The 12,225-nt window shown below is 40.4% G+C and overlaps 1 protein-coding gene across 2 annotated transcripts in view; it reads left to right on the forward strand.

Moving 5' to 3' along the window:
* LOC310953643 (serine/threonine-protein kinase MARK1-like) overlaps positions 1–12,225 on the forward strand; it is a 38,194-nt gene that overhangs the window by 15,137 nt on the left and 10,832 nt on the right. For both annotated transcript variants that reach the window (XM_083922737.1, XM_083922736.1), the window contains exons 4-6: positions 2,033–2,081; positions 2,469–2,534; positions 3,003–3,073. In XM_083922737.1, the coding sequence (XP_083778863.1) occupies positions 2,033–2,081; positions 2,469–2,534; positions 3,003–3,073 (186 nt within the window). The remainder of the gene's footprint in view (positions 1–2,032; positions 2,082–2,468; positions 2,535–3,002; positions 3,074–12,225) is intronic.

Genomic DNA, 12,225 nt, shown 5'->3' on the forward strand with positions numbered 1-12,225 from the left:
TATGACTGTATAATGACTGCATCATTTTAACTATGACATTACTCTATGTGTACATAGACGATTTTACCTATGGATTTTACCCATGAATCTGTTCACACATTAGGTCATTTGAATTTATAATAAAGGATGAGGTTGGCAAAAATGATGTTACAAATCCCATTAAAAGACCAAAACTAACAATGCGTTGATTTGCCTCTCAGTACCTTTTTTACTCTGGTTTCAAATATATGATATGTTAGATTGGTCTTAATTAGTAAACCAGTCTTTATAGTAATTTTGCTGCTTGGTTAGTTTAAAAAATGTAGGCTATTTTAAGATTAAAAAGTTAGTCACTCCTCCCCCAGGCTAACTGTGGACTAAGAGCCACATCTATCTAAATTCTGACCAGCTGTTATGTTTAAGCCAAAGTCAAAGTTTATCTTTGTGAAACTAGCCCCTGTTCTTTATTAATCACGACCTCATCCACCAACAATGGCAGGGCTGTCAGTGCTGATATATATATATTTTTAAATTGAATGGAATCGTGACCTTAAAATTGAAAGTCAAATTGAATCATGGATTTGGAGAATCGTGACACAAAATAAACTACAGTGCCCATGTTTATTGTAATGAAGGCATACGTCACCCAGTGTTGGTCATCGAGGAATAAGCTATATCAGGCTTTGGCTGCACAGAAAATACTTGTTAGTAGGGGGAAAAAAATGTGTCTATATTCATGTCCTTTTTTTGGATTTTTGTGACAGAAAAATATAGAAGGCTCATCCTTTAAGCCCTCTGCAGCAGCTCGTCCTATGTGTATGCACTGTAGTGCGCTGGGTCTAATGAGATGAGGGAAAAAAGGAGAGGCAGGAGAGCAAGTAGAGACAGAACAGAGGGAAGAATTAGTGTGAGAGAGAGTACCTGCACGTTGTTGAACCAGACTGTAGCTGAGAGGTCCCACAGAGTCGGGCCTGCTCACACTGGTAAAATGGCTGTTTGATGACCTAGAAACATAGACTATCCCAACACTTATGTAAGACCTAAAAGGCCAACAGGGAAGCTGCACGCACACACATGCATAAACACCGCTACAGTGTTCACTCTCATTTTTAATTTGACATGTTCGATAATGACGTGCAGAGTAATTGTCTCTTTTCTCATTTTAAAATAGACAGGCGATCAAGGCAGGATTACTCAGGGCCTTTTTTTGCTGAATCAAAGTGGTCCGCAAATGGCAAAAAAAATCTGTGTTCAGTCTCAGGTAGCAGTAGATGCTGAATCCCAGTCGAGCGAGTGTTGAAATTTAACACTCAAACAGCCTGAGCATGACTGGGAGTCAGCAGAATGTAAATGATTCAACAGCACCTCTAAGTGGCTGCAGGAGCTCATCTGACATTAACAGCAACAGCGAGAGTGAGCAGACACGGCTTTAAATGATTATAACTCTCAGTGCTCTCCTCTCTGACTCCCCACTCAACTGCTATCGGGATGCTTGTTGAAAGTAGGACTTGATAGAAAATGTCTCCATCCGCAGTGAAGAGATTATCATAATAAACATTTTTAAAGGGGCTGAAATTCTGCTTTGTTTTCTAGCAATGCAGTACTAAAGCACAGTTGGGATTTTGCTGCTCTTTTTTTGTATGTTCATGCCAAGATGATTACATTAGGCAGCAAATGTTGAACTGACTCAAAGCCTGTGTACTGCTACTCTGTAGTGACTGGCTGTGTGATGATGACTGGGTGTTTGGATGGCCAACTGTCCGGACTGCAGCGTGTCAGTGGAGTAATTCTGTAGTAATCCAGTAATTCTGGTCCTTATCTGTGTAGGGTTTAGTGCAACATCCTCACTGTTGCTGTACAAAGCACAGAAGTCCCATGATCCTCAGGTGCTCTCATGTTCCTGCAGAGCGTAATGCAGTGTCCGATGTATTCACACTTCCGTGCCTAATAAGTGCTTGATAACATTTACCAACAGTGCTTTCCCAGCAGGGATGCGTGTAATGTCATTCGATATCTCTTTGGATGCATTAAATGTCCCTCTGTGTCTCAACAGCTCTTCAGGGAAGTCCGAATAATGAAGATACTGAATCATCCAAATATAGGTAAGTTCAAAAAGGAGCTTTACAGCTCATTCACTCACTCATCTTCAACCGCTTATCCGGGGTTGGTTCGCAGGGGCAGCAGCTCTAGCAGGGGACCCCAAACTTCCCTTTCCCGGGCCACTTTAACCAGAAACTGACCGGACCAAAAGTTTGAAGATCTTAACAGTAGCCTTAGATCTATGCTAATACTTGACTTCCCTTTATATTTTTGGAACATATTAGTTTCCTAAAGATTTAATTCACATTCAGATATCGGTTTTAATGCAGTGAGGGATCTCTAACCCGACCGGTAAACTCGGCTAACGCCAATGTAAAACCTTCATTGTTAAAAACAATCTTTTCTTAGAAAGCCTCCTTTCATTTTATTTTTCTCAATTTCTCCTGCAGTGAAATTGTTTGAGGTGATTGAGACAGAGAAGACACTTTATTTGGTGATGGAGTACGCCAGTGGTGGTAAGTGAAGACTTTATGCATATACACTGAATGCGTGACATTTGGTTGATCATGTGAGCGTATTTCTGCTTGTCATTTCTGCAATATCGGTTCTAAAATAGCTTAATAAGCCCACATAAAGACAAAAACCCTGTCAGTGCTGAATACCATGAGGTCGTGCAAGTGGAAGCTGCCTCAATATTATTATAGAAATCTTTAAACTTTAAACTTATTTTATCTAAAGTACCTCACAGCGAGAGTGAATACATGATTGTGATAACCCGAAGCCTGTGAATATTCTCATTTGTCCACGTCATCGTTACCCCCAAAGAAATTTAAGTCAAAAACAACTGGACTAGGACAAACAACCAAGTCCAGTTGTTTTTGACTTAAATTTCTTTGGGGGTATGGTAACCCTAGTTGCGTTAAATGTAATATAAAATGATAATATACTGATTGATAGTTGTATATTTCCTCTCTCTACTCCAGGAGAAGTATTTGACTATCTAGTTGCTCACGGCAGAATGAAGGAGAAGGAGGCCAGGGCCAAGTTCAGACAGGTGAGTCATCAGTATTGCATCGCTCGCACCTCTGTCGTCATTCATTTTACTGGTTTCAGACGGACGACTGCATAGCACCAAGATCAAGCCTCGTCACCAACTGCAGAGGAAAGATGGAGTGCAGATAGCCCTGCCTGAGACCAGGGGGGTGGATGAGAATAACTTCCTTATAGATGCTGCTCTGACACCTAGTGGTGCTACAAGAGCAGTAAGACATTGACAGCAGTTCATGAGTTCAGGTGGCTCTTTCATGCTCACTCTTACCCTGAAAATGAACAGAATTAGTCCAGTTCTTTCACATCCATGCTGTTCATATTTAAAATCCTTAGATGAGTCAGAGGCATTGTGTATGACGCAGTGTGTGTGTGTGTGTGTGTGTGTGTGTGTGTGTGTGTGTGTGTGTGTGTGTGTGTGTGTGTGTGTCTGTGTGTGTGTGTGTGCGTGTGTGTGTCACACAGTATAGAGATCATCATTCAGAAAGGTGTGTGTGGCTGAGAGAAGGCCGGTGGGTGGTGTAGGAATTTTACACAATACTTTTCAGAATTTCACACCAATCAAAAGGACCTAGCAGAGTATATATTGCGTAATTCAAATTCTACAGGAGGCTTTCTGGAGTCAGCAGAGTCGTTGGTAGTTTAGTGCGCCAGCAGGCATTTATTAGCAGAAGGACATCGGATGATACAGACGTCTGGAGAAATGTTCTATTCTCTATCTAGAGTAACTGTGAGCACACAGTACCCGTGATCAGAGTCAAGAAGTTCTGATATCTATTCTAAAAACTCCAGCATATAAACTTGTTACAAAGGCGTGGTTATGTGTGCGCTTGTGCGTGCATATGTGTATTTTAGAAGTAGCAGTTGCTCCAGCCTCCATCTTCCTCCCTGTGCGTAGGAGTAGCCTCTGTAGAGCAGGAGTCTTCTTCTTTATCTGTGAAGAAAGCACAACACGTACAGCAATTTCCCTAATCTCAACTAACTTTGCCAGGTGCATATTTGCAACATGGCTAGTTCATTGTCTTTGTGACCTTGACCGACTTACTGTTCCTGTGCTTTTGGAGAAAGCAGAAAAAGATTGAGTCAAAAGTTTGTGTGCTTTTGGAAACAGAAAAGTTTGAGCTTGGACTAATAATCACTATCACACTTTAAATGATCATACCTAATAATCACACTTATCACATTCTTATTAATCATTACTAATAAACTCGCTAACATATGATTATTAATTCTTCAATCATTGATTATCACACTCTTATTAATCATTACTAATACACACACTAACACGTGATTATTAATTGAATTATTACTAATACACACACTAACACATTGATTTTTAATTCTTCAATTCCCCCTGTTGATCACTCACCAGAGTGATCATTCCTCCGAGACCACAAAATCCTGGATGTCTAAAGGGATGCCACGGACGTGGCCTGCCAAGTTCTATAACTCTAACAATTATCAAACCATGCACATATGAGATAAATTACCACTAAAATAATGAATATTACAATAAACACACTAAGTGTCCACACACACACTGTTTGTTCTCTACTCCTACTTAACCCCTTTACCCTATTTATCAACTCTATATACTGTGGTGTTCTTTACTATTGGTGTATGTGGGTCAATCATAGATTATATGTATTTACAGAAGTCCCTTAACCCTGTTCGGTTAGATCTGTTCTGACTTGATCTAAGGACCTTTTGGGCTCCTCCCCCTGTCTACACCTTGAAAGGTGAATCCACTTGTCACTGTCCTGCACTTTTACTGCTGTGGAGGTTCGCTCCACTACCCTATGGGGTCCTGTCCACCTGGGGTGTGTCCACTTTCTTTTCAATGTCTTTACATATACCCAAGGTTCACCTAACAGAGTCAGTGAGGCGGGTACTGGTCCTGACCCCCCTTGGCTTCCTGACAATGTCTTTACCCAGCCTTGGAGTTGAGTCACCTGGGACCGTGCTAGTCCTGGTGTGGCCCCTGGCTGCAGCGGTTCCTGGTGTCTTGGTCCAGGGATGGTGCGACCTGTAAATAACTCATAAGGGGTAAATTTCTTTTCTCTGTTCACACTAGCCCTCTTAGAGTATAATGTCATAGGCAAACAGTCTAATCATGATAAACCTATAGTTGCCATCAACGCTGAGCAACGCTCAGGGAAAAAACTTGCACTACTCAAAGTGAACTATCACTGAAATGCACCTTTATCTCTCTTGCACATTAAAATCCTCATAGTGTATTGTAATATAGTGTTTATCTGCGATACTGTACTTTTATTTTATTTTATTGTTGTTCATATTTTGTATTTTATATTTTATCTTATTTTTAGTATTTCTGATTGTTTTGTACCGCTGCTACGATGACCTAATTTCCCCTCGGGGATAAATAAAGTTATCTATCTATCTATCTATCTATCTATCTATCTATCTATCTATCTATCTATCGTATCTATCTATCTATCTATCTATCTATCTATCTATCTATCTATCTATCGTATATGTTCACTCTCTTTCCCTCACCATGCTTACGAGCTGCTGTCACTGCCATCACTTCCTCTCGCTGAGCTGACGGTTTTTTCTTTCACTTCTCTTGTACTTAGTGTCTCAAACTTTCCCTGATCTTTGATAACCACTGCCCATGCTGCGTTTAGTCCTCCATTATCTTTTCTGAAACAGCAGCCGTATACATACAAGTCAATGTCTGGTCGATCCTGTGATTTTGCATGCAAGTCGGGTCTCACTATAATGGCTTGCGTTGTCAGTGGAATGCAGTCATGTGGGTTTTCGTCATCTGGAACTGCTAAACAGCTCGCTGCATTAACTCCTTTGTGTGTGTACATTATATTTGCATCTAAGCCGTCCTCTACTTTTCTCAGTCGAGAGTCTGATAGAGTAAAAACGGATGATGAGATTAACGCTATTACACTATGCCTGGTCAAAATTTTGAGGTGATGCCTGGATTACCTTTTTCTCTAATTCTGATTGTGAGGTGATGTGATGAGTGATCTTGTACACCTGTCCTTCTTTAGAGTATGTGACTGCCGGGATTGTGGTTTGTTCCCAGTCCTGTAACTGAGATGTTGTTTTTACCATGGGCCCTAAATCTTTAGCTTGACTTCCTGCTCCTGATGCTAAGCTAATATGGGGTGTTGCAGTGTCACCCATGTTGTACCACTCTGCCTGCTCTGCAGTGAGCAGGACTTGTGCTACTACTCCTTTCTTTGATACATATGTACTATGAACTATGGTCACTTCTGTTTTTGCATTTGGTCTTATTTACTCATATTTATTCACTCCATATTATATTATTACAAAACAAACAAAACAAGAACAACTGCACCATGTCATGTGAATATGTATATATGTCTATTTCTATTTCTTACCTTTTTAAAATTTAACTTTATTGCTTATTTTTGCTATTTTTTATCTTATTTTGTAATATTCTGTTGCTGCTGTGACAAAAGAATTTCCTCGTCTGCGGGACATTAAAGGTTTTCTGATTCTGATTCTGATTCTGATATATACAGTCCGAAGTCAGTGTCCAAGGGGAACCCTCTACTTCCCTAACTCTTTCCTCATACACTTCTTCAGTTTGGGTACAGTCATAGAGAAAAGTACAGTGGGGAACGTCAGGGACCGGTTCATATGGGTGCACTGAGTGAATCCACGGTGTCCATTGTTGATACAGTTTCAAAACATTGGTAATTGGCGGGTCTGGGTCCTCTTTCAATTGAGCCCAGTAAACGTTGGCCGACTGTTGCTGCTGATCAGGATCTTCCCCTAGGATCCATTGTCCATTGTTACATCTTGAAGTAATTGTCTCTGAACAGTCCAATTTACCCCATTAGGGAAATGAACTTGCACCCCCTGTGGGCCACATAGGATAGATGCTTTTAATCTGACTAGGACGTCTCTTCCTAGCAGTGAGATTAGGCATTGTGGCGAATAAACATAGCTTTGATGAAACTGGTAACCAGCTATTTTAGTGGTGAGGGGTTCTGTGAAAGGGAGTGGCATTGGCTGTCCTCCAAATCCCACCAGGTCTATGGAATATTTGGAGAGCTGTTGACCGAACTGAGGTTGTATCAGAGTTGAATGTGTTGCTCCTGTATCGACTAAAAAGTTCACTTTTCGTTCGTTCACTTCTCCCGTAGCAAGGAGTCAGCCTCTCCCCTTGCCCTTGACCCTGGGCACCCCTAGTATTGGTCTGGATACCCGGTGCCTTGGGGCGACTGGTTACCTGGGGCCAGTTGTGGTTGTGATGGCACCAGCTGTTGTTGCTGCTGTGGCGGGGGTCCCCCTCTTGGTAGACCTCTCTGGTTTTGTGGACAGTCTCGTGCCCAATGTCCATGACCTCCACACACGAAACACCCATTGTCCCTGGCCCCCGGTGGTCCGCCCCTGCCCCTTCCATAACCTCCTCGAGGATTAAAGCCTCGTCCTCTTCCTCCTCTATAATGTGATTGTGGTGGGCCCCATGGTCCTGGTGGGTTCCATGGTCCCTGGGGAGGGGGTCCTGCATAGAATTGGCCTGCAACTGGGGCAACTGGAACTGGGGATTCCCATTGGCGCTGGCTCCTCCTGTTGTTGGCTCATTTGTGCTTGTGTCTCTTACTGTAATTTGGTCAGTTGTATTTTCAAATGATCTATCTCTGTTTTGCTCACAGCCTTTCTTTCATCTGCTCTACGCATGTGATGTTGAAGTGTCCTCATCCATATGTGTAATGGATCCATGTCTGCTCTGGGGTCATCCTCCATCTTTGCCTGCACTTCCTTATCTGTTCCTTTCATAACTGCAGCTTTAAACATTGATCCCTGCAGTGGATCTGACCCTGGGTTTGTTCCTGACCTTTCCTGCCAGTCTTTCCTGCATCTAAATCTAATTGGTCTGTTGTCCCTAATCCGTATTTCTGTCCAAATAATTCTTAATTCTGTAGGAAATGCTGCTACATTTTTAACACTGTTTCAATTATTGCTCTTTATCACTTATTTAGTTTGTACTTATTTTATTTCATATGCTGCTAAACTGCACAGTGCGTATTGTTGTATATTGTATAAACCTACGCTTAACCACTATGTCCGTTGCACTCTGTCACATTTAGTTATTGTTTGATTTATTTTACGTTAGCTTTATTTTATTTGATTATGTTAGCTTATTGTTGCTCTGATCCTTTACCATCTTTGAATTGAAACAGTTGCACAATAATTTCCTCTGGATAAATAAAACTTGAATCTTGAATCTTAATCCTCTCACATCACCTATAGTGGGATACCGTGACTCTACTAAGGAGCTTTTCATAAAATCTAATGTTTTAAGATTTACGGATATAGTCAAGCTAAAAATACTTGAAATCTTATTCAGAGCTGTAAAAAATCTTCCTACAGGTATTCAATCTTTATTTAAATTAAGAAACAATTGCTATAATTTAAGAGGACTGCTTCGATTTGAAACAAGAAAAGCAAGAACTAACATTAGACAAAGATGCGTGTGCGTGTCCGTTATTGGTGTAAAAATGTGGAATGACCTTAATGATAAACTGAAAGTAATTACAACACGACCGATATTTAAAAAGACCTTGAAATCGGAAATAATTAATGCATCTGTATAAATGTTATAATTGGAAAAGAGAAAAATGAATAAATAAATAAAAAAGGGAAATGTTGTTCATTTTGATTATTGAATACATGGAAATGAGAAAAAAGTAAAACCTTATTTAAGCAAATATGAATTTTGATTTTGCAGATTTTGATTTTTGCTTTGTGAGTATGTGTGTGTGTTTATATGTATAATATGTTTAAATGTATATAAAGTAAGTAAATGATTTCATTTATTTAGGTATGAGTAAATATACTTTTAATCAAATATATGTTTAATCATAAAATATCTTGTGTTTAAACAGTTAGAACTGTGATGTTAGGGTGGGCTGATAAAAGCAAGTTCCTTTCTTTGGTTGAAATTGTCAAAACATTATGTCATTTTATTTAACATCTGATGTAGAACCAAAAATTTAAATTCATTCATTCATTCATTCATGGTGAGCTCTGTGCCTACGGTTAGACCAGCTCATTTCTGTCACCATATTCCAGCTTCGTCACTAAGTGGTGGTAGTTGTGCATTCATGTGTTCCTTGTCTGCTAAACTAAATGGTTTATATATATCGGTGGTCCTGTCCCTAGTCTTAGTTCCTGGTCCTCTGCTTTCGCATTCTGACCATCGTATCTCCTCTTCCTCCCCCTCTGAGCCAGAACTCATCATACTGATTTTTTCTAGATTTACGTGTTTGTTTTTAAATCCCTCTCTCTTTCTCCCGTGTTTGTCGTTTTTCTGGCTTCTACAGTCATAGTCAGAGTGGTCTGAGTCAGTTAAGTCAGTCTCAGGTTTGGGTTTTCCTGCTTTGTGTCGCTGTCTTGTGTGTGTTGCTGCTCCATCTATTTCTCCCTCTAACTCTTCTCCTAGTATTCCTGACTTCCCATGTTCCCTTTCATACTTTTTTTCTCATACTGTCTCTCCGAAAGCCCCTCCTTTCTGTTGTGCCCTCTCATGCAATCTCTCTTCCTCACATCGCGCTCCTCTCTGACGCTGTCTCTCCTCCTCCCACTGTCTCTCCTCTTCTGTCTGAAGTCTCACCCTCTCAGATTCACCTGTTATTATACTATAGTCTTTCTTCCCTCTTTTTGTATCCTCATATTCTGCGTTTCTTCTCATTCTTACCTTCATACTTCCTTCTGCCTCAATCGTAGGTAACTGTAAAGACAAATCTGGGTATATTCTACTTGCTGAAGGGGCTGATGGTGACGGGGGTGGGTGTGGATAGGGTGGGGGTACTGTTTCTGCCTCCTTCTCTTCTGCCCTATTTCTCAGCTGTCTCTACACTCTCAGCTGCCAGTCCGGCCATATGCAAATCTGCTCTTCGCTCCTCCCTCTTCTCCTATTCCTTCTCCTCCTTCTTTCTCTTATGCCACAACCTACTCAGACCATTATTTCTGTTTCCCACTACTTCTTCACGTGCTCTGTCCTCCTCTAACTCCTCCTCTAACTGAACCATATATTACATACATATACATACATATTTTACCATATTCTCTGGCTCGCTTCACCCGTCCTACTACTCACTGCCAGTATTCATCCCAACCTAATCCTGGGCCTGTAAATTACCTTTAATATAGCACATCATATTCCCAAAATGTGTAGTTGCATTTTCATGAGAAATCTCTTAAAATGTGTAGTTGCATTTTACCGTTACTTCCTGTTTTTAGGCTTGTGCTTTTATTTTGATAGAGTGTAACCGGAAAAGAGAAAAAAAGAACAACTTTACAGTTTTTAAATGTCTTGCAAACGGGTCTATCAAAAGTGCAAAAACTTAAGGAAATGTAAACCCACAAGTTTGTTTAGCACCTGGCTGATAAGGGCACAAGGTTTGTCATCATTTTGTTTTACTGTGGTGCTTAATGCTTTATCAAAACGGGATGTCCTTGTGTTGCTTTGCATCGTTTTATACAAGTCTTTTTTAAGCTTTTAATTTAATCAGTAACGCTGTTTTGGAACGATTCAGAGCATCTGTCCTTCTGAAGGAGACAATTATTCCATTACACTGCTTGCTAGTATTTAATAAATACAGCATTATTTTTTGTGTGCATTAACAATCTTTGGAAGTTAAAGCTGCAAACTGATATAATAACTGTTATAATATCATTTTTTTTAGTTAAATATGTTTGTTTATTGCACTCTATTCTGAGTTTGTAATTAAGATAAAATAGGTTTAAAGTATATTTCATGATTGTAAATGACAATTCATTTTCTGTAAAAGGTTAAAAACACACTATTTTGATATTGTTGAACATGATATTATATAGATGGTATTATTTATTTATTTATTACATATTATTTTTGTTTCATTCCATAGCTCTTACTCTTATTGTGCACGTTGTGTTCACGGTGTGTTCAGAGTCTTCAATGTGTCAAAAGATTTAATGGAGCAACGGTATCATCTATTTTGCCCAAAAATAAACACTTGTGAACCATCAGTTAAAGAGTCCGACCATCAATCAGCCGGGACTCTACAGGGCCTGTCATAGTTATTTCAGCTGTTAAAGTACTATTCACAGGTATTTATTTATTCTTTATTCACACACACTCGTTATCCGGTCAGTGGATCTAGTCCCCAGTGATCCTCCCCTCACTCAAGCTTCTACTCTACCGTGATAGAGCGGAGTGAGACGATATAAATCACTACTTTTAATGACCAAAAGCCGAGTGTCACAGCCCCGTTATTTATGTACCCCCAGATAAGAGAAGACCAGTGGTGAGTTTAATCGTCAGGCTTTTCTGTGATGTCTGCAGCAAGCTTCTACTGACAGTGTTTCACCATCAGCGGCTACAGACTGGGTGTATCCACCACCACAGAAACCTACTCACACTTTTATCTGTTTGAGTTCTCTATTATCCTCGAAACTTCCCACACAACAATCCCACAAATAAACACAGTTTTTAAGTATTTCTTACACTTTGGTTCCCAGAACCTTAGGTCCCAGACCTACAATTTTTTCTTTGGTTCCCAGAACCTTTAGGTCCCAGACCTATGGTGGCTTTCTAGGCTCACCTAGGGGCTATCCCCCTGTGGCGCTTTTAGTCCTTAATGCCTAATGTATATTTGAGGGTCTCTACAGCCTCCGGCCTTTCTGCGTTCCCTGAACGTCTTACTGAGCACCGTTTATGCGCCTAGGACCTGTCGGGATTTATGATCCCAACACTCCTTTACCTTTTACTTATACTGATTCCAAATCAGTTTAACAGGCCTTTTTTCAATCGTCAGTCCCCCGGCTAAATTTGGATCAAATTAACCTCTAGGAAACATACTGACATTCTCCACCAATTTAGATTTTAAGGCCGAATCACAGTCTTCACTTCTTAAGAAGAATAGGTGACTGCTTACCTTTTGTCAGTGATGGGCCCTTGTGGAGAAGTTCAGTCGGCCCCAGGAGGTTCCCAGTGACTCCGCGTGGTCACCGGTCCAACCTCTGCAGCTCCTTTTACCTGAGCCTCCTTGTCAGAATCACGTCCGGGGTCACCAAGTTTCTCTGTAGGAATTTTACACAATACTTTTCAGAATTTCACACCAATCAAAAGGACCTAGCAGAGTATATATTGCGTAATTCAAATTC

This window comes from Echiichthys vipera (assembly GCF_963691815.1).
Source record: "Echiichthys vipera genome assembly, chromosome: 11".
NCBI classification, from domain to species: Eukaryota; Metazoa; Chordata; class Actinopteri; order Perciformes; family Trachinidae; genus Echiichthys; species Echiichthys vipera.